Source organism: Pipistrellus hanaki (assembly GCF_964339955.1).
Source record: "Pipistrellus hanaki genome assembly, chromosome: 11".
In the NCBI taxonomy this organism is placed as follows: domain Eukaryota; kingdom Metazoa; phylum Chordata; class Mammalia; order Chiroptera; family Vespertilionidae; genus Pipistrellus; species Pipistrellus hanaki.
Window position 1 is genome coordinate 54,615,217 of NC_140513.1, and position 21,542 is coordinate 54,636,758.

The 21,542-nt window shown below is 41.4% G+C and overlaps 1 protein-coding gene across 1 annotated transcript in view; it reads left to right on the forward strand.

Moving 5' to 3' along the window:
- The window catches only part of ADAMTSL1 (ADAMTS like 1), a 385,178-nt gene that overhangs the window by 354,056 nt on the left and 9,580 nt on the right, over window positions 1-21,542 (forward strand). Inside the window, exons 24-26 of the mRNA XM_084898074.1 lie at window positions 3,612-3,824; window positions 5,857-6,037; window positions 8,963-9,170. Of these exons, the coding sequence (XP_084754200.1) occupies window positions 3,612-3,824; window positions 5,857-6,037; window positions 8,963-9,170 (602 nt within the window). The remainder of the gene's footprint in view (window positions 1-3,611; window positions 3,825-5,856; window positions 6,038-8,962; window positions 9,171-21,542) is intronic.

The window sequence follows — 21,542 nt, forward strand, 5'->3', positions numbered from 1 at the left end:
AGGCAGAAAACCACAAGCTAGAAAATCACACTTGTTGTACCTGGGTTTTTTTAAGCTCTCCTATTTCTGCTATTGGTTTTTGTCACACCTTAGTACTTTCAAAGAGTTTGTGTTTGATGTCTTTTTTTTTTATTTGTTTATATTTTATTATTGTTACCCACAGGAAGATAAGTCCAACTATGTTATTCACCATTCCTGGACACTAGAATCCTCAAATAAATTGTTTTGAGAATTTTCTGACCAAGATCTACTCTGTTCCTGTTTTGCAACATTTTAAGCATTCTCATTCACTCTCATTTTTAATTCATTTTCTTAATAACCCAGTTGTTGGGCCACTTCTAAAGTTTCAAGACCCAGAGATAAATTCTCTCTCAAATTAAATAAATGGGTGTGCAGAGCATAAAATGGGATGTTTTGATTATACAAACACTTTTATTCGCAATTTCACTAACTTGGAAGTACTGACTATTCAAACATAAGTTATAGTAAATTTTACCATTTATATTATCTGAAAGGGGGGGGAGGTGTTCAGTTAGTTATTTTCATAAACTAGTGAAACCACTCATTCATTTCATAAGTTATTAATTTCTTATTTAATAACAACTTGTTTCTTAGTCAATTTCCTTTATGTATTTCCATATTACATAGTCTCAATTTTCCTCCCACTTCTCGGATCACTTCTTCTAAGTCTCCTCTACTACCTCCTATTCCTTCTTTAATCACAGAATGCCAGAATTCGCCCATTGATTTGTCCTGAGGCCTGATCTCTCCTCACTGAAGATTTCTTCTGCACACATATATGAGACTGGGTCCCAAAATCTGTGTCTTCAGCTCTTACCTCTGACTTATACTTTTATCTGTACCACCTCAATAGATTTTCCATCCTGAATTTCCATAACAACTTTTAAAATCTTTAAATTTATCCATCTTTCTTGACTTATCTAATTCTATTAGTAGTCTCTCTAGTGTTTCGGTATCTTTAGCTTCCCTTTATCTCCACCTCTCCCCTCCTCACATCTTTTCAGAGCAACCTTTACATATATGTCTACTTCTTGCCACATCTGAACTGAAATCCTAGAATCTCCTTTCTCTCAGCCCAGTGCATCTTGCAAATAATCACCTTACTGATTCATCTAAAGCCCATTTAGATTACATCACACCCCTTCTTCAGTTCCTAAAAGACAAGATTTTGGCCTTCAACATCCTTCCCATTGCAACTCCAACCATGCCAACTTCATCTGTTCCCCATGACTTAGTCAACTGGTATTTTCTCCCAGCCACAACACCTGTTTTCTCATTTTTTTGCATCTTTGCTCATACCATTTCTAGACTGCCCTCCCATTCCTACTCTATACCCTTGGTCTCTGCTTATCTTAATCCTTAATGACCTCCATATATAATATCTCTTCCATGAATTCTCATTTGCATAGTTCATTTTCACCATATATTGATCTAAGTATAGATTGAATATAGATCTATTTTGCCGTTGGCTACATGGGTAGGAGAAAAGATGAGTCTGAGATAATATTGAGGAATCTTGGAATCTAAAAGCACCTTAAAGATTATTTAATTTAGTGGTTACTAATGGAGGAATCTCTCTCTCTCTCTTTTTTTTTTTTTTTTAAGGCAAGACCTATTTTTTTTATTGATTTCAGAGAGAGGAAGGGAGAGGAGTAGAGGGGAAGAAACATCAATGATGAGAGAGACTTATCAATCAGTTGCCTCCTGCACACCACCTACTAGGGATCGAGCCCCAAACCCGGGCATATGCCCTGACCAGGAATCAAACCATGACTACCTGGTTCCTAGGTCATCTCTCCACCACTGAACCACACTGGCTGGAACAAATGCATGCAAGGAAGTAGGAATGAAGCAAAAGGAATGAGAGAGGGAAAGTTTCTTTGTTTGGGATTTGAACTAGGAGCTTAACCAATGAGTCCTTCAGGATATTGCATGCTTGCAGTTGCTCTACCCCTCTAGTCAATTCATGGTTCCTAGGCTAGACTGACAGACATCTTTTACTTCACCCCGACTTCATTCCTCATGCACCCATCTTCCCCTTTGTTGGACCCCTGGCCCCAGGTATTTGCAGGGAATGGACCTGTGGTTCCCTGGGGAGTGTAAAATTACAGCTTCCTGGTTAAGATGCCCATATTACTATGCTTACAATGTCTGGCCTCCCCTTTGCTTTCTTCCTATTATTAATATTAATAAACCAGCCACAATGGTAAGACGTGGATCAAGGAGAAGAACTGGAAGGATTACTTTCTCCCTGAGTGCATCAGTTAACTATTGCCATGAAGAAGGAGAAGCATTTTTTTAAAAAGAAGAAAAAGAAACTGCATTTTAAAAAAGGAGAAGGAAAAGAAAAACAAGATTTTCAGTGGCCTAAAATAACAATCATTTATTCTTACTGATCTTATTTTGCTCAGCTTATCTAAACTGGTTTTGTCCAGGGTGACTTGGCTGTCCTCCATGTTTCCCTCATCCTCCTCTGGGATCGTCAGGCCGGTCCAGGCATGTTCTTCTGCTGCCAATGGCAATGGCACAAGAGCACAAGCAAGAACTCGCAAGGTCTCTTGAGGTCTAGGGCTTGGAGCTAGTACACCAGCACATCTGCCTCATTTCTTTTATTGTGGTAAATGCACACAAAATGAAGCTTACTGTTCTAACCATATTTAAGTGTGCTGTTGAATAGCATTAATGACATTCGTATTAATGTGCAACCATCATGCTCTGCATCTCCACAATTTTTCTATCATCCCAAACTGAAACTCTGTAGCCACTAAATAATAATTCCCCATTTTCCCTTCCCCCAGCCCCTGGCAATCACTATTCTATGAGCACAACTACACTATGTATTTCATATAAGTGGAGTTTATACAATATTTATCCTTTTGTGTCTGGCTTCTTTCACTTAATGTTGTCAGGGTTCATCCATGTCATCAATTGTATCTGAACTTTTTTCTGAATTGTATCTGAATGTTTATCCACTCATTGATGGACATATAATTGTGATGTTGTACATGTTCAGTGCAGGCTTGGTAAGAATTATCTGAAAGCCAAGGTTCTTGACTTACAGAGAAATGAGATTAGTATTTAAAATTATTTTCCTAGTCTCTGTTTAAAAATTTGGCTTGAAAAAAAATCATATAAAGAGTAAAATGGAGGCAGATATTAGACTTTTACCAATTAAAGTTCGATTCTTAGCTATCACGATATAGTATGTACTTTTTGAGCTCACTGCATTTGAAGAAATGATTTCTTTCATCATAAAATTGGTGTACGGACTAATTAACTCCAATAAAATGTTCAATGAGTGAATATTAATTGCTTCATCTTTTTAAGTCAGTACAGGGCTATAGGTGGAAATAGGCACTCTGCGTCCTTCAAGAATGTTTACTTAATTGAATGAATAAGTCACCTTCCCAGAACCCAGAGTGCAAAAACATCTGTTTGCTCGGGAAGGGCAAGCAGAAGGAAAATGCTTGCTCGGGAGGATCATGTGGTACCCAGAGCCCCTTGAGCCACATACACACTAAAACAACTCATCAGGAATGTGCCCTTTTTGGCTTTACCAGTAGCTTACCTCTCCTCTCCTCTCTTTCTAGGCTGCCCCATCCAAGGTCACCCTACTCCCAATATCACCTGGTTCTATGGGGGCCAGTCCGTTGCCACTGTCCCAGGATTGACACATCACATCTTGGCAGCTGGACAGATTCTCCAGGTTGCCAATCTGAACGGCGAATCTCAGGGGGAATTCAGCTGCCTCGCCCAGAACGAGGCAGGTGTGCTTGTGCAGAAGGCCTCTCTCGTCATCCAAGGTAAGACCCCTTGGGACTTTGGGTGCTGGACTTATTCCTTGAACAAGTGAGTCCCCCTGGGAATCTAGTTCTGTCGTGGACAACATGACTTACGGTCTCCAGCGGTCTCGAGAATGTGAAAACTGATGCTGAACCATGTTTCCATCCCAAGAGGCCCTTTAGCCGAGCCACCAGGTCCCACAGCAGCAGAACCTGGAAGAGTCAGTGCTGCTTTCATAGGTGGGACCAAGGAAACACCCTCTTGTAGCAAAGTCAAATGCATTTCCTTTACGCTGGGCGACTTTGTAAGGAAAACACACAGTTGGGTGTTAAGTAGCCTGTTAAGAAAAATGCAAATTTGATCTATTGGTTTGGTTCCAAAATAAGACAGAATTTGAACCACTTGGCTATTGCCTCCCTCCCTGGAGAGTCAGAGCTGGTGCCAGTACCCGCCCATCACCCTGGAGCCTTCAGCTGTGCCACACACTGAGTGCTCTCCATGTTCCTCTCCCGTGGCCCCGTCAAAGGCCAGACTGAAAAGCCCGTGTGGCTGGCCCACTCAGCTCTCAGGATCACTGGCGGGTCAGAAAGCCCTCGGGCAGGGCCTGCCTGCTATTTGCTGCACCAAGAAAACATGGATAAGCCCAATCCAGCGAGAGAGGAGCCATGACTGGCCTTGTTATAGAAACTAACGGAGGCTCATGAGTTTTCCCTGGGCCGGGTGTACCTGTGGTCAGTGTGTGACACTTTCAGGGAAAGCAAAATTCCACTGTGCACTCTGAATGGAGGATGCTGTGGGAAGGGACAGGCTTGTATGTCAACACAGCCCATAAAAAGGGAGACCTCTGAGCACATCCTGCCCCTTTCCCCCTTAAACATCCTCTCCCACCATTTGGCTTTCCGGACAAGAAAGGGGGGATTCCATTTCCTTGCCAGCCAACCATTCTCTGGTGAAAACAGGGCCTGTCTGCAAGATCTGTAACACGCAACTTCGCAAAATAGGCGCTCACGGTTTGCCAGCCCACAGTTATTTCCACAGCTCCCCTCCCAGCGAGTCCCAGATGCCCAACCAGAAAAGGCAGAGAAATTGCCTTTCTCGGTGATGGGGTACGTCAGTGACTCACGCAATCGGGGGCTCTCTGGATAGGCCGGTTTTTCATAGCATCTACAATGTCGAACTTGAATCTGCCTTTTTAAATATGACCGCGAAATACCCCTGATATTTTTATCGCTCTTGTTGAAAGATATGGTCACTTTCTGGTGAGCCAGTTGGAAAAAAGAGTGCTTTAAGAAGTATGTTTCAGCCGAAACCACTTTGGCTCAGTGGATAGAGCATCGGCCTGCAGACTGAAAGGTCCCAGGTTCTATTCCAGTCAAGGGCATGTACCTTAGTTGCAGGCACATCCCCAGTAAGATATGTGCAGGAGGCAGCTGATAGATGATTCTCTCTCATCGATGTTTCTCTCTCTCCCTCGTTCTTTCTCTCTATACAAAAATCAATAAAATTTATTTTTTTAAAAAGAAGAAGTATGTGTCAGCCGAAACTGGTTTGGCTCAGTGGATAGAGCGTTAGCCTGTGGACTGAAGGGTCCCAGGTTCGATTCCGGTCAAGGGCATGTGCCTTGGTTGCGGGCACATCCCCAGTAGGGGGTGTGCAGGAGGCAGCTGATCGATGTCTCTCTCTCATCGATGTTTCTAACTATCTATCCTTCTCCCTTCCTCTCTGTAAAAAAAATAAAAAATAAAATAAAATAAATTTTTAAAGTATGTTTCAAAAGAATAAGAGCTACAGCCGCTGATTAATACTCTCTCTGTGCCAGGCCCCGGGCAAGGATCTTCACCTTCTTTATATCCAGGCCTCATAATAGCTTGACCTATTGTGTTGTTTTCTGGGTGAGCCAACTGAGGGCTCTGGAGGCCACATAACTTGCCTGGATAAACCCAGGGGCAAGGCTCCTTCATAACCACCACACCCCTCCTCCCCCGGCGCCCTGTTCAGAAGACATAGAGAGCATGGGCAGTAATGGCATCTGCTTCTCCCCTTCTGTGACAGATTACTGGTGGTCTGTGGACAGACTGGCAACCTGCTCGGCCTCCTGTGGGAACAGGGGTGTTCAGCAGCCCCGCCTGAAGTGTCTCCTGAACAGCACAGAGGTCAACCCCGCACACTGCGCGGGCAAGGTCCGCCCCGCCGTGCACCCCGTCCCCTGCAACCGGAGAGACTGCCCTTCCCGGTGAGTGTGGCAGAGGCTGCTCAGGCCTCCCCACCCCCCAGTAAGGACCCGACTTTTAGCCACGTTGGTGGCCAGCCCTTCCTTGCCTAGCACTGTGCAGGGGGAGACTTCAGTGCAGAGGAGGGCGTGTCCTCCAAGGAGCTGCTCTTTCCTGCAAGCACAGCTTTGTCCGGACTCTGCACTATGCAGACACTACCACACACACACACACACACACACACACACACACACACGCACACGCACACACGCACACACCTGTCAGGGTTTTCGGCATCCCCGTGCCTAAAAGGCTCTGTTCAGGGAGCAGGCACATCCCAGGCGCTGGCAGTGAGAAACGGGCTCTGTCGTAGGAGAAAAAATGTGTTTGCAGCTGAAGTGCTCAGGGATAGGGATCACTGCCTAGACCTCTGTCCTACCCTCGCTTCCCCTTTCTTCGGACTTTAAACACCTATGCTCATCAGCACTTCAGCTTAGTTGACGAATCTGATTCCCTCCTTTTCCACCAACGGTGGCATCCTGCTAACATTGAACTACGTCTTCATTTCCTTAGTTGCCTCGGTGTCGGACATTCTAGTATGTTCTCTGCATCTGGGTCCCTCACGGAGCCCAGACTGACACCCGCAGCCTCTGCTGCTCCCAGCCTCCTCGAGCTTTGAGAAGCTGTGAGTCCCACTGAGCGTGCCCGCCGCAGGCCTCAGTCAGTAGCTGAAGGGATAATGGATGGGCCTAGAGTTGGCACCAGCATGGTGCCCTGAGCCTGGGGGGGGACTTGGCTGGTCCCTGAAATGCCCCTCCGCGGCCTATCTGCAGGACGTTCGTACACCACTCTAGGCAACCACCTCGTGTTTTGCCAGCTGAGTCATGAGGAGCAGCTGAAACCAGGAGAGACTCAATGAAATATGAAACACGCTCATTAATATCAGCAGCTTGACTTGCTGACGGGAAGGTTTCCACGGGAATGATTAATGTCCTTTTATACCCTTCCTGAACTGTAACGTAGCCCGTACCTCTCCTCTCTCAGAACCCCTCACCCCGGCTCCTGAAAAATTGCTGAAATGTATATTTGGAAATAAAAGTTGATTGAAACGCAGGCCTGACATTCACCAGGGATACGAGAGCCTGGAAGACTGCCCTTGCCAAGCTGTGTGAAATGAAGAAGCGGTCTCGGACATGCCAGGGGCTCTCTGGTTTGCTGGGGTGACGGTCAGAGTCAATCAGCCTCATTTGCGTCTGCGGATGCAATAATGGCCCAGTCAGCTTGGGTTTCGGGCCCCCAGGAGCTTTCGCACGCCCCGCGCCTGCTTCCTAAGTGGCTCTGCTTCTGTGGGCTGGAACTCTGCACGCAGTCCTCTCTCTCCAGGGCAGACGGAGCAGGGAAGTTCCACCAAACTAAATAAATCACAGATCCAGACGCTGGCGGGATTGGCCTCCTGTCCCTGCTCCTGGCCTCTCCGGAGAGCCAGACGTGGCACCATGCACTAGGAAGTGGCCACAGGTTCACCTCTGAGTGGCTGTCCCGCCTCGGGCACTTCAGCAGCCTTCCTTGCAGATGCAAAAACAAAAAGGAGGGGGGGGGGAGGGGGGGAACCTTGATCATCTCTTTGAATAGCTGTGGGCAGTCCTGTTTTGGCCCAAGCAGGACTATTTCATTTAGATAAACTTTTTCTCAGGCAATAAAACCAAAGAATGCTCTCTCTCTCACCCCCCAAGTTCAAGTGAATTGATTGGAAAGCACCATCTTTTCTCACTGTTTTCCCCAACCTATCCCCCCTCCCCTCTTCCTCTTTGAGAATTACCCCAGGATGTAAACATGCAGAGAGCCCAGCTGACATCTGGGCTCTTTGAAAAAAGCCATGTTTCAGTGTTGGCCAGTCTCATTTGCAAGGATCCGAACTATAGTTGGAACCAACTATTCCGAGAACAACTCCTTTCAGCTAAAAGGTGCAAGATCCACGGACCGTGACTCGGAGAGGGGCTGTAGCTCCAGAGAGCTGGAAGGAGCTTGCGTGTTCCTGGGGGAACTGAGCAAAGTCAGAGCCGGGTTAAGGCGAGGTAGAAAACACAGTGGGTACTAGCAGAAAAAAATGGGGGCTTCAGGGAGACCCAGGTGCTCCTGGGTCAGGAGGTGACACAGGTCTGGATCGGACTTCCCTAGGAATCGTCTCTCGTCTGCCACACTCCCGGTGCCTTTAGGAAATACAAGAACCGCAGAGCCGTGTGACTACCTCAAGGCTTTCTGCCGACTCAGGGCTTTGGGGCCAATGCCAAGCCGAAGCAACTGATCTTCAAAATACGCTTTCAGGATGGACCTTTAAAGTCAGTTTCCAAAGGGTATTTGTGTCCTGTGATGGCTGTAACAAATGACCACAAACATGGTAGCTTCCAACAACAGGAATTTATTTTCTCTCGGTTTTGAAGTCCAGAAGTCCAAAATCAAGGTGTCAGCAGGGTTGTACCCCCTCCAAAGCCCTCGGAGAGAATCTGTTCCATGGCCCTTGCAGCTGCTGGTGCCTCTGAGCATCCCTTGGCTTGTGGCCACATCACTCCCTCTTCTGCCTCTGTGGTTACACTGTCTCCTCTTCTTGTGTGGAATCTCCCTCTGTCTTTCTCTTGTAAGGATACTTGTGATGACGTGTAAGGCCTAACCAGATAATGTACGATAATCTCAAAATCCTTGATTATGTCTGCAAAGACCCTCTGTCCAAATAAAGTAACATTCACAGGTTCCAGGGGTTTTCCATAGGTTTCTTTGGGGGCGGAGGGGGGGTCATTTTCAGCCTATCGCTCCAAGTACACACAGTAAGAAAGGCCCTGGCCCCAGATGAGCTGCTGTGTTGTGAGAATGTGGGGATGTGTGGGGCTCTTTTCCTAAGAGCACACAGCCTTGTTCCTTTCCCTGAGACTGACACCTCCTCCCCTTCGCAGGTGGATGGTGACCTCCTGGTCCGCCTGCACCCGGAGCTGTGGGGGAGGCATCCAGACCCGCCGGGTGACCTGCCAGAAACTGAAAGCCTCTGGGATCTCCACTCCCGTGTCCAACGACATGTGCACGCAGCTTGCCAAGAGGCCGGTGGACACCCAGGCCTGTAACCAGCAGCTCTGTGTGGAGTGGGCCTTCTCCAGCTGGGGCCAGGTGAGAGGAATTTACTTGACAGGTAATCTAAAGGTGCTGACCCTGAAACAGTAAGTAGTGCCTCGTATGTGATCTATCCTGGAATATGTTCCATGTGCACTGAGGAAAATGTGCAACCTGCGGTTTGGGGATGAAATGCTCTATAAATGGTTAAGTCAAACTGGCCTAATGCGGCACTTACAGCAGTTGTTTTCATATTAGTTTTCTGTCTGGATGACCTGTCCATTGAAGTAGTGTAGTAAAGTCCCCAACTATTATTGTATTACTGTTCATTTCTGCCTTTATGTCCATTAATATTTGCTTTATATTCTTGGGTGCCCTTTTGTGGGCTGCAGAGGTATTTACTACTTTTACATCCTCTTCTTGGATTAACCCCTATAAAATTACATAATGTCTTTGTTTTGTTTTGTTTTACATTCTTTGCTTTAAATACTATTTTGTCTGATATGAGTATTGCTACCCCAACTTTCTTTTCATGTCTATCTTTTCCCATGTGTGTCTTTCTATAATAAAATGAGTCTCTTATAGGCAGCATTTTCTTAATCCATTATGTCACCCTGCCTTGTGATTGGATCATCTAGTCCATTTACATATGTCATTTTCTTAATCCATTATGTCACCCTGCCTAGTCCATTTACATATAATTATTGATAGGTGTGTGCTTATTGCCATTATGTTGTAGGTCTCTGTGCCTTTATTCTGCTTTTGATTTCTTTGATTTGTTGGTTTTCTTTAGGGTTTGGTTGGATTTCTTTCTCTTAGTTTTGTGTGTGTGTGTTTTTTGTTTTGTTTTTTTTGGTGTTGGTTTATATTTACCGTAAGTTTCATATATATTCATCTGTAGCTACAGTAGTCTATTTTAAACTGATAGGCATTGAAGTTCAATTGCATTCTAAAAGCACTATATTTTTACACCCCTTCCATTCTTTATTTTTGACATCATGTTTAAATCTTCTTTTGTGTATCCTATTTATTGTATTTATAGTTAATTTTGCTACTATTAAGTGGTTGATTTACTATAGTTATTATATACAATATTTGCCTTTATCTGTAAGATTATTTTTCTTTCCTGCATTATTTCTGGTTATGGCCTTTTCTTTCTATATAAAGAAGATCCTTTAGCATTTCTTATGAGTTTGGTTTAGTGGTCGTGAAGCCCTTTAATTTTTGCATAAGCAAATTATAGGTGGTAAAATACTATACTTTCAGTACTTTGAATATTTCCTGCCACTTCCTTCTTGCCTGTAAAATTTTTCCTGTAAAATCATCTGATAGCCTTATGAGTTTTCCCTTGTGATTTGTTTCATTCTTGTTTCTTTTAAGATAGTCTTTATCTTTACTTTTGCCATTTTAATTATAATATGTCTTATGAGTCTCTTTGGGTTCATTCTGTTTGGCAGTCTCTGTGCTTCCTGGACCTGGATGTCTGTTCACTTCCCCAATTTTTTTTTTTTTTTTTTTTTTTAGAGAGAGAAAGGGAGAGAGTGAAACATTGATGTAAGAGAAAAACATCAATTGGTTATCTCCCATATGCGCCCCTCCCGAGGATTGAACATGCAACCTGGGCATGTGCCTGGCTGGGAATCAAACCTGCAACCTTTTTGGTGTATGGGATGACACTCCATCAACTGAGCCACCTGGCTAGGGCTCTTTGAATTCTTTAAGAGGCAAATTACTTCGTTTCACAAGGGAGTTTCTCTGGAGTTTTTTCTAGTCCCTTCATTTGGGGCATGTTCTTATGTATTTGTTCATTTTGGTTGGATGGAATAGCTCTCTCTTCCAGACTTGAAAAAATGGTCTCTGTGTAGATGTGTGTCAAATAGTTTTGTTGGGCCTTTGTAGTCGGGGCAGGTGCACGTGGTGCCTACTGTGCTGCCTGGCCTGAAGGAGTGGGTTCTAGGCAGCCTGGTGTGTGTGCTTCCTGTCCCTCTAATCTGAGTGGGTGTGCCCTGTTGTCTTAGTTATCTGTTGTCAGCAGGGTCTGTGTGCTGCCTCTCAATGCACTCCTAAGCTTCACTCATCCTCTGGGTGGGCAGCCTGTGTGTGTGCACACAGCTGCACTCTGCTATCTGCACTCTCTCCCAGCAGCCCTGCAGGTGGGTACCATGGCATTTTACTAGCTCCACACTCTCTCCAGGGCAGCACCACATAGTAGCACCCCACTATCTCTGCACAGGGTGGCCCTTCTAATGGGGACTGCAGCATTTTTGTCTCGCTTATTGTGTACTCTGTCTAAAAGGGAGAGGATAGACAAGTTATTTGTGTGCATGTACAGCATCACCCTGCCGTACCTGCTGGATCAATGTCTGGGCGGAGGGGCCTCTTGTATGCATGCTACGGAGCCCTCCTGTTTCTGCTGGATCTAGCTTCAGGAGGAGTGGCTGTGGACATACTGTAACACCTGCATGTGTGCCCGAGAACCTGGCTAGAGCTCCCTCCCATTATCCACGAGCAGGGGGAAGAAGCAATGGTGCTCAGCCATTCCTCTGGTCCCGAGTTTTTCCCTCAGCTCCACAGAATGCTCACAGTTCCCCAAACCTCTCTACACAGTCTCTCTCTCTCTTGTTTATCGTGCAAAAGCTGTTCAGTTGGCTCAGGGTTGTCTCTTAGGAGGAAGTGCTATAGGTGTAGGTGTGCATTCGATGTGTTCTTAGGAGGGAGCTCGTTGTCCACTTAAGTCTCCATCTTCAACCTGGTAGAATGTTGTAGCATGTGTGTACTGTGTTCACAACCGATTTGGAGACCTACTGATAATCAGCTGTGTGGTAACAACTGTGGTTTGTTGGGGGCTGGAGCTACTTGGTAGCCTCATCATTCTATTGATAAGGCAGAGTTTCTCAGTGGTTGTTATCTGAATATGCCAGTAAGCTTGGCCAACCCAAAACCACCACAAGGCTCTTAATTCTTTGTGTTATTGTCTGAACTCATGTGACTGGATGCTTTGGACCAGTTAGCCACTCAAAACTCGTTGGAACTAGCTATCCACACATTGCTGCGTTCATATCCCTCCATTTCCCACCCCACCCCTCCACCCCCCCCCCACACACACACACACACACACCAGGCGTGTTCTTTGGAGAACAATCACTTGGAATTTCCTATCTAGTTAATACACTGTGCCATCTCTAATGAAGATCAGATGTTATTTGGGGAAATGTGGCCACAGAATTTACTTGTAACACATAAGTCATTTGTGTCCCAGGTGAGTCCGGGGACAACGTTCATGCTGGCCAGTCAACACATTCCACCAGACGCTCCTTTTTGGCACTTCTACCAACCCCCACTTACTTCCAGTGACCTAATGTGTGTGCCTCATAATCAAAGAGGCATGAGCTCCCCCTTGCTCCTACGCCTGGGGGATATCATCTTTCTCTTACCTGGAAGAGCCCACTCACTTCTGATAGCTCTCATTCAGCCCAAGGCAGCTCTGCTTTTAGGCTCTCACTTATTGGCAGCTTGTGAAATGACTGTTGGGAACAGATCTGGCTACACATGGGAGAAATTTCTGTATTGTATCATTGAGGTCCATCAAGGGGACATACAGTGCACATTGATCATTCTAATTATTTTTCCTAAAAGGGAGGAAAATAGGTCTTTCCCATCAAATACTCTCACCCCCTTCTCGTTTCTTTTAAAACCTTCTAGGCAAATAATGTCTCAGGCTTTAATGAAAATCACCTGTGAATACTGTTAAACTTGCTAATTCTGTTACAGCAGATCTGAAGTAAAGCTTTGAATGCTGATTTTTTTTTATTAAGGTACAATGGATATATAACATATTAATCTCAGGCGTACAACAATGATTCCATTTTTGTATATTGTGAAATGATTGCCACAATAAGTCTAGTTAACATCTGTCACCATACATAGTTATAAAAAAAGTTTTCTTAGAACTTTTAAGATCTAAGCAAAGAATATACAATACACCAAGCTGTACATGACATCTCCATGACTTTATTTCCTTACTGGAAGTGTATAATTTTTGACCCCCTTCACTGATGTTGCCCACCCCTACCTGTGTAAAGCACCAACCTGTTCTTCAAGGTTTTCTGAGATTCCACATATAAGTGAGACCATACAATATTTGTCTTTTCTCATCTGGCTTATTTCACTTAGCATAATTCCCTCAAGGTCCATACATGTTGTTGCAAATGGAAAAATGTCTTTTTATTTTATGGCTGAGTAATATTCCTTTTGTGTGTGTGTGTCTCATTTTCTTTATCCATTAATCCACTGATGGATACATAGCTTGTTTCCATGTCTTGGCTATTGTAAAGCTGCAATGAACATGGAGTGGCATATATCTTTTTGAGTTAGTGTTTTCAGGTAAATACCCAGAAGTGGAACTGCTGGACCATATAGTTCTATTTTTAATTTTTTCTAGAAACCTTCAAACTGCTCTCTGTAGTGGTGGCACCAATTTACATGCCCACCAAAATTGCATGAGGGGACTAATCTCATCATTTTGATAATAGACATTCCAGCAGGTGTGAGGTGATAGTTCAGTGTGGATTTGATTTGCATTTCCCTGATTATTGGTGATGTCCAGCACCATTTCATGTACCTGTTGGGCACCTATAAGTCCTTTTAAAGAAATATCTATTCATATCCTCTACCCCTTTTTAAATTGATTTTCTTTGGATTCTTTGCTATTGAGTTGTATGAGATATATATAGATTATAGATGATAGATAGATAGATAGATAGATAGATAGATAGATATACCCCTTGTCATATATATGATTTGCAAATAATTTTCCCTTATTGATTAGGTTGTATTTTTTAATGGTTTCTTTTGCAGTGTAGAAGCTTTTAAACTTTATGTAATCTCACTTTTTTATTTCCTTCTGGTGCCTTTACTTTGGTGTCAAATGCAAAAAATTATTGCCAAGACTAATCTTTAGGAGATAAGATTTCAGGCCTTATGTTCAAGTCTTTTACCCATTTTGAGTTAATTTATGTCTTATGTAAGTTAGTGGTCCAGTTCCATTCTTTTGCATGTGGCTGTCCAGTTTTCCCAGGACCATTTATTGAAGAGACTGTCATTTCCCCATGTATGTTCTTGGCTCCTTTGTTGTAATCAACCATAGTTGTGTGGCTTTACTTCTGGACTCTATTTTGTGTCTGCTTTTATGCCCGCACTATACTTTGTTGACTACTATAGGTTTGTTGTAATATATTTTGAAATCAAAGAGTGTGATTGCTCTAGCTTTTTTTTTTTCAAGATTGCTTTGTTATTTGGGTCTTTTGCAGTTCCATAAAAATTTAGGATTGTTTGTTCTATTTCTTTGAAAAATGACACTGAAATTTTTTTCATTTTTTTTATTAAGGTGACATTGAAATTTTGATAGGGATTGCATTAAATCTATAAATTGCTTTGTAATAATACATTTTAACAATATTCTTAAATACATGAGCATGTAATATCTTTCCATTTATTTTGTTAATGTCTTATAGTTTTCAATGTACACATTTTTTACCCCTTTAAGTTATGCCTGGGTATTTTATCCTTTTTAATGCAATTGTAAGTGGTGAGAGTGGGCATCCTCATCTGATTCCTGGTCTTACAGAAAAAGATTTCAGCTTTTCAATCTTGAGAATGATGTTAGCTGTGGGCTTGTCATATATGGCCTTTATTATGTTGAATTTTGACATACTTTTTCTGCATCTATTTTATCCTCATTTTATTAATGTGATTATCACATTGGTAGATATTTGGATGTTAAACCATCCTTGCATCCCTGAAATACAATTTCCACTTGGTTCGATGTATGATCCTTTTAATGTATTGTTGAAGATTATTTGCCTGTGAAATTGTATTTTCTTGTCTTTTTCTGATTTTGGAATCAGGGTAATGCTGGTCTGGTAAAATGAGTTTGGAAGCATTTTAGAAGGATTGGTATCTTTTAAAATTTGGTGGTTGAATTCCCCAGTAAAACCATCTGGTCCTATACTTTTGTATTACTGATTCAATATCCTTAATAGTAATCAGTCTATTCTAATTTTCTATACATGATTCAATCTTCATAGGTTGATGTTTTTAGGATTTTATCCATTTCTTCTAGGTTTGTCTCATTTGTTGGCATATAAGTGTACATAGTTTCTTGTGATTGTATTTCTTTGGTATCAGTTGTAGCATATCTTCTTTCATTTGATTTTGAGTTTTTGGTGAGTCTAGCTAAAGGTTGTCAATTTTCTCTTTTCAAAGAACTAGTTCTTAGTTTTATTAACCTTTTCCATTGTCTTTTTAGCCTCTTTCATACATTTCTGCTCTAATCTTTATTTCCTTCCTTATACTAATTTTGAGCTTCATTTGTTCTTTTTATAAAATAGTTCATTAGGAAATAAAGTTAGTTTGCTTGATATTTTTCTTGTTTTTTTAATATATTTTTATTGATTTCAGAGGAAGGGAGAGATAGAAACATCAATGATGAGATGTTTGGCTGCCTTCTGCAACCGGGCATATCTTCTGACTGGGAACGAACCATGACCTCCTGGGTTCATGGGTCGACATGTGACCACTGAGCCACACCAGATGGCTCAGGTTTCTTTTTTCTTTTTAACAATAATCCCTACTTTATTCAGATGTCCTTAGTTTATCTTTAGTGTTAAGAATATTACAGATATCCCCCATTGCCCATTTCCACCCCAGGACTTCACCACTCTATTGTCTGTGTCTATGGACAAGGTATATGCAAATAAGTTCTTTGGTTACTCTCTTCCCACCCACTCCCTTGAGATCTGACAGTCTATTCCATGTTTCTGGTTCTATTTTATTTATCCATTTCCACATATAAGTGAGATCATGTGCTATTTATCTTTCTCTGACTGGCTTATTTTGCTTTGTATAATATTCTCCAAAGATCCTTCCTTTTTATGGCTGCATAATAAGTATTTCATTGTGTAAATGTACGACATCTTTTTTACGCACTCATCTACTGATGGGCACTCGGGCTGTTTCTAGATTTTAGCTATTGTAAATACTTCTCCATATATTCTTTCTGGTTTGTATTTTGGGATACATAGAAGTGGGATCACTGGCTCAAATGGCAGTTCTATTTTTAATTTTTTGAGGAAACTCCACACTGTTTTCCATAGTGGCTATACCAGTCTGCATTCTCACCAGCAGTGTACTAGGGTTCCTTTTTCTCCACATCTTCACCAGAACTGTTCTGTGTTGATTTATTGTCATTCTGGTGAGGTAGCTCATTGTCATTTTAATTTGCATCTCTCTGATGATTAGTGATGTTGAGCATTTTTTCAAAGGTCTCCTGGCCATCTGTTTGGAAAAAAGTGTCTATTCAGGTCCTCTACCCATTTTTTCCTATGACCTTTCCTCTTAGAATTTCTTTTATTATATCCCATAAGTTTTATTATATATATTTTCCATTGGTTATTCAATAGCATGTCATTTAATCTCCACATATTTGTGAATTTTCCAGTTTTCTTCTTGTAATTCATTTCTAGTTTCATACCATTGTGGTCAGAAAAGATGATTGATATGATTTCAGTGTTTTTAAATTTAGTAAGACGTTTTGTGGCCTCACATATAATTTATCCTGAAGAATGTTCCATGTGAACTTGAGAAGTGTAGACTGTTTTGTATATATTTTGTTAAGTCCAGCTGGTCTGATGTATCATTTAAGGCCAATCTATTCTAATTAATTTTCTGTCTCATCTACTCATTGATGTAAATAGCATATTAAATATTTCCCTAGGGTTATTATAATGTTGTTCTTTTCTCCCATTGGGTCTTTTAATATTTGCAATATTTACATAATGTAATGATTAAAGGAGTCAATATAACATTCATAATGTCATTCTAAAACAGTCTGTGTTTTAAAGTCTATTTTATCTGATAAAGGTGTAGAAACTCTTACTTTCTCTTGGTGCTATTTATATAAAATATCTTTTCCCATCCTTTCAGTGTATGTCCTTACATCTGAAATGAGTTTCCTATAGGCACCATCCCACCACTCTGTCTTTTGAGTGAAGAATTTGCCATTTTATTCATTGTATTCTGGTTGTTTTGTAGTTCCTCTCCTTTCTTCCCTTGCTCTATTCTCTTGTGGTCTGGTGACTTTATTTAGTGGTATGCTTAAGATTCCTTTCTCTTTATAGTTTGTGTAACTATTATAGGTATTTGATTTATAGTTACCATGCGACTTACATATAACAACACATTTAGAACAATCTATTTTAAAGTTGATAAGTTAGAATTTGGAATGCAATCAACATTTTTACTCTTCCCAGACATTTTTAACATATTTTTATCTTATGAATCCTTTATTTTAGTTCTATTTACTACTTTTATACTTTCATATGCTTTCTTACTACTAATTAGCACCGTTTCCTTTCACCTTAAAAAAGTCCCTTTAATATTTCGTATAAGGCTAATTTAATAATGGTAAACTCCTTTAAATTTTGCTTGTGTGGAAAATATTCTTCTTTGATTCTGAATGCTAATGTTCTTGGGGTGGGGCAATGTTATCCCTTAGACATAAGCTGCTTTTAAATTTTTGACTGTGTCTTTAACTTTTAATTAAAATGTAAATTAGTATGGTTTCACCTTCCTTGGAATTCCTGGGCTTCCTAGATCTAGATATGTTTCTTTCCCCAGGTTAGGGAAGTTTTCAACCCCTTTCTCTCTTTTCCTGTGATATTTGGTCTGCTTGATGTTGTCTCATAAGTCTCCTCAAGTATCTTCACTTACTTTGATTCTTATATTGGCTGCCCTGTCTTTGGGGTCTCTGAACCCCAGACCCGCTAGGGTATTTTCAGTACAAGTTCTGTTACTTCTATTTAGTACTTTCTTATATTTTCTCTTTATTGACATTATCACTGTGTTCATCTGTGAATTTCCAAGAGCTCTCAGGTGATGCTACTGGTCCAAGGATATTTTAAATAGCAGCAAGGCTTGAGGCATTACAGGGAATTGCTTGATCTCACAATCCTGTTGATAATTTTCTATCGGTGGTATTGTTGGGATGTGCTACAAACTATAGATGCCCCTCAGTCTTCTGCATTCTATTCCTGTGAGAATAAAAACAGTAATAGTTTCTGATGAGAAAGTCCTTTTTGAACAATGTCATGTAAATATCTACTCCCTCATTTGCCTACCTCTTTGAAGTCTATGAAAACCAAGCTTATTTTAGTCTAAATAGAACTAAAACTACTTTCTCAGCTCAAACAATCTGTATTCATGTAGTAATTCAACTTTCTTCTTTTAACTCAACATACATTTATGAGGCAACTATCTTGGGTAGGGAAAAGGAATGAAGACAAAAGCAGCCCCAGAATGTTTGCAGGAGAATTCAGTGAGAGGTAGAAATGTGGCTGAAAAACAGGTGCAAGATCATGAAGAGTCTGGTATGCTATACTGTCCAAGGAGTTTGGACTTTTTTATTAATGCCATTTTGTTAGGGGTGAGGTATGGGGGCACCTAGGAAGATTTTTAAATAAGAATGTCATGAACAGAGTTATACTTTGAAAAGATTATTCTGTGGCAAAAGAGAAATCTATTCTATGTGAGAAATTTTCTGATCAGAATGAAGGCATTGACCAATGGAAATGGAGAAGAGATTGTATGAAAGTGTAATTCACATGGCTTCAATGACCTCTTAGTCATTCAATCCATAAACCTGAGAGTCATCTTAGCTTCCTCCTTGTTTCTCTGATATCTAAGAATACAGGCGGGGGGGAAAATGGTAATTTGGAGTGACAAAAATATTGTTTTGGGTATGTTTACTAAGCAGTTGGCTATATAGAGCCAGGACTTGAAGCCATGCTAAACTCTGTCAACTTGAAAGTCATCAATAGACAACTGATATCTAGGAGTCCAGGATAGGATAAGCCAAGGGAAAACAGATGACAAAAAAGCACAGGATGGAACCCTAGGGGACACTAATGAAGCTGCAGGATAAAGACGGGGAGGAGGGAAGATAACCTAATGATTAGGGGAAAACTTAGAAAGCATATGTTCACAAAGGAGTTGTTTCCAGAAAGAACAAAGAAAATAGTGTATCGGTCAGTACCAAGTGGAGCATGATGGACAGGCAATTTTAGTGTGGAAAAAATAGGAGTGGGATCATATCACTCCTTCATGAATTCCCAATTGTGGTCAAAGGATATCAGCAAAATAGCAGACTAAGAAGCTCTAACTGCTCATTTCCCCATGGAAACACCAAAACAACCAGAAACTGGATGAACTACTCCAGTGGTCAGCAAACTCATTAGTCAACAGAGCCAAATATCAACAATACAATGATTGAAATTTCTTTTGAGAGCCCTATTTTTAAACTTCTTCTAATGCCACTTCTTCAAAATAGACTCGCCCAGGCCGTGGTATTTTGTGGAAGAGCCACACTCAAGGGGCCAAAGAGCCACATGTGGCTCGCAAGCCGCAGTTTGCCGACCACAGAACTACCCTAATAGGATCTCTGAAAAACAAAGTTTACAGCAAACGCCCAATAAAAAATACCCACCTTCAAAACAGTGGTAACTACTATGTTATTTTCACTCATCCTTTTCCATCCCAACCTGCATTGCACAGACTTGGTCTAGAGGCAGCAGCAGCCCATTTCCCTCCTTTAATCTGGGAGCAGAGAAGATCCTATTTTCAATATGCTAACCTGTCAGGTGGCTATCTGAAGGACTGATCTCTGTTTCATCTAACTCAGATCTCAAGTGGCAACCACTACTTGTGAAAGCTTCAGGCGGACTACCAACCTGTAGGCACCTAGGGCAAAAGATTACAGATGGACACATACAATAGACATTAGAAAAACCTGGAATGAGACTCTGACAAGTAAGCCATTCAAAAGTTTCCATGTATACAGGGGAGTTGAGAAAGCCACATGCATGCCTAGGTAAGACATGTGCTCATAAAAGACCTGAAACTTTCACCTAGCACTGATCCCTAGGCTCAGAGAACATCCAGCTAATCAGTCAAGAGTGTGCAAAGACGGAGAGATGGCCGCGTCCTCAAAACCCAATTCCCAAAATAAATCATAAGCCATACAAAGAAACAGGAAAATATGGTCCATTCAAGGAAGAAAATGAAGTGGAAGAAACCATCCCTGAAGAAGCAATGCATCAGATATATTAGACAAAGAGCTTAAAACAACTGTCCTCAATACACTCAAGGAGCTCAAGAAAGACACAGATTTTAAAAACTGAAGGAAATCAGAAAAACGATATGTGAACAAAATGAGAACATTCCAATGGTATTTTTCAGAAAACCAGAACAAACATTCCTAAAATTTATATGGAATCACAAATTTCCCCAAATAGCCAAAGCAATGTAAGAAAGGACAAAAAAGCTGGTGGCATCACATTCCCTGATTTCAAACTATACTCTTATTAATCAAAGCAGTATGGTGCTACATAAAAACAGACATCAATGGAACATAATAAAAGCCCAGAAATTAACCACAATTATATAATCAATCTATGACTTTGGAAGGGATATACAGTGGGAAAATGAGAGCCTCTTCAATAAATGGTGTTGGGAAAACTGGACAGATACAAGCAAACTCAGGGTGGATTGAGACTTCTATAATATATAAAGCCTGATATGATAGGCAGTAAACCCTTTGACTTTGGTCTTAGCAATATTTTTTAAATATATATTATTGATTTTTTTTTACAGAGAGGAAGCGAGAGGGATAGAGAGCTAGAAACATCGATGAGCTCTCTTGAATCATCGATCAGCTGCCTCTTGCACACCCCCCTACTGGGGATGTGCCTGCAACCAAGGTACATGCCCTTGACCGGAATCGAACCTGGGACCTTTCAGTCTGCAGGCCGACCCTCTATCCACTGAGCCAAACTGGTTTCGGCAGCAATATTTTTTTTATATATCTTCTCAGGTAAGGACAACAAAAGAAAAAACAACTAATGGGTGTAAATAAAACTGAAAAGACAACCTACTGATTGGGAGAAGATATTTGCCAATGATATATCCCATAAGATTAATAGCAAAAATAATTCACACAATTCAACAACAGAACAAACTGATTTTAAAATGGGCAGAGCACCTGACATTTCTCCAAAGAACATATACAGATGTCCAAAAAACATGAAAAGAAATGCAAATCAAAATCACATTGAGAACCTCACACCTGTAAGAATGACTCCTACCAAAAAGTCAGCAAACAATATGTGTTGCTGAGGATGTGAAAAAGAGGGAACCCTTTTTTTGCATAGCTAGTGGGACTGTAAACTGATACAGCCATTATGGAGAACAGTAAAAATAGAATGACCTTAGGACTCAGCAATTCCACTTCAGGGAATTTTTTTTCTGGGGGGAAAAAAAGTGAAAACACTCAAAAACAAATATGCACTCCTATGTTCATTGCAGCATTATTTACAA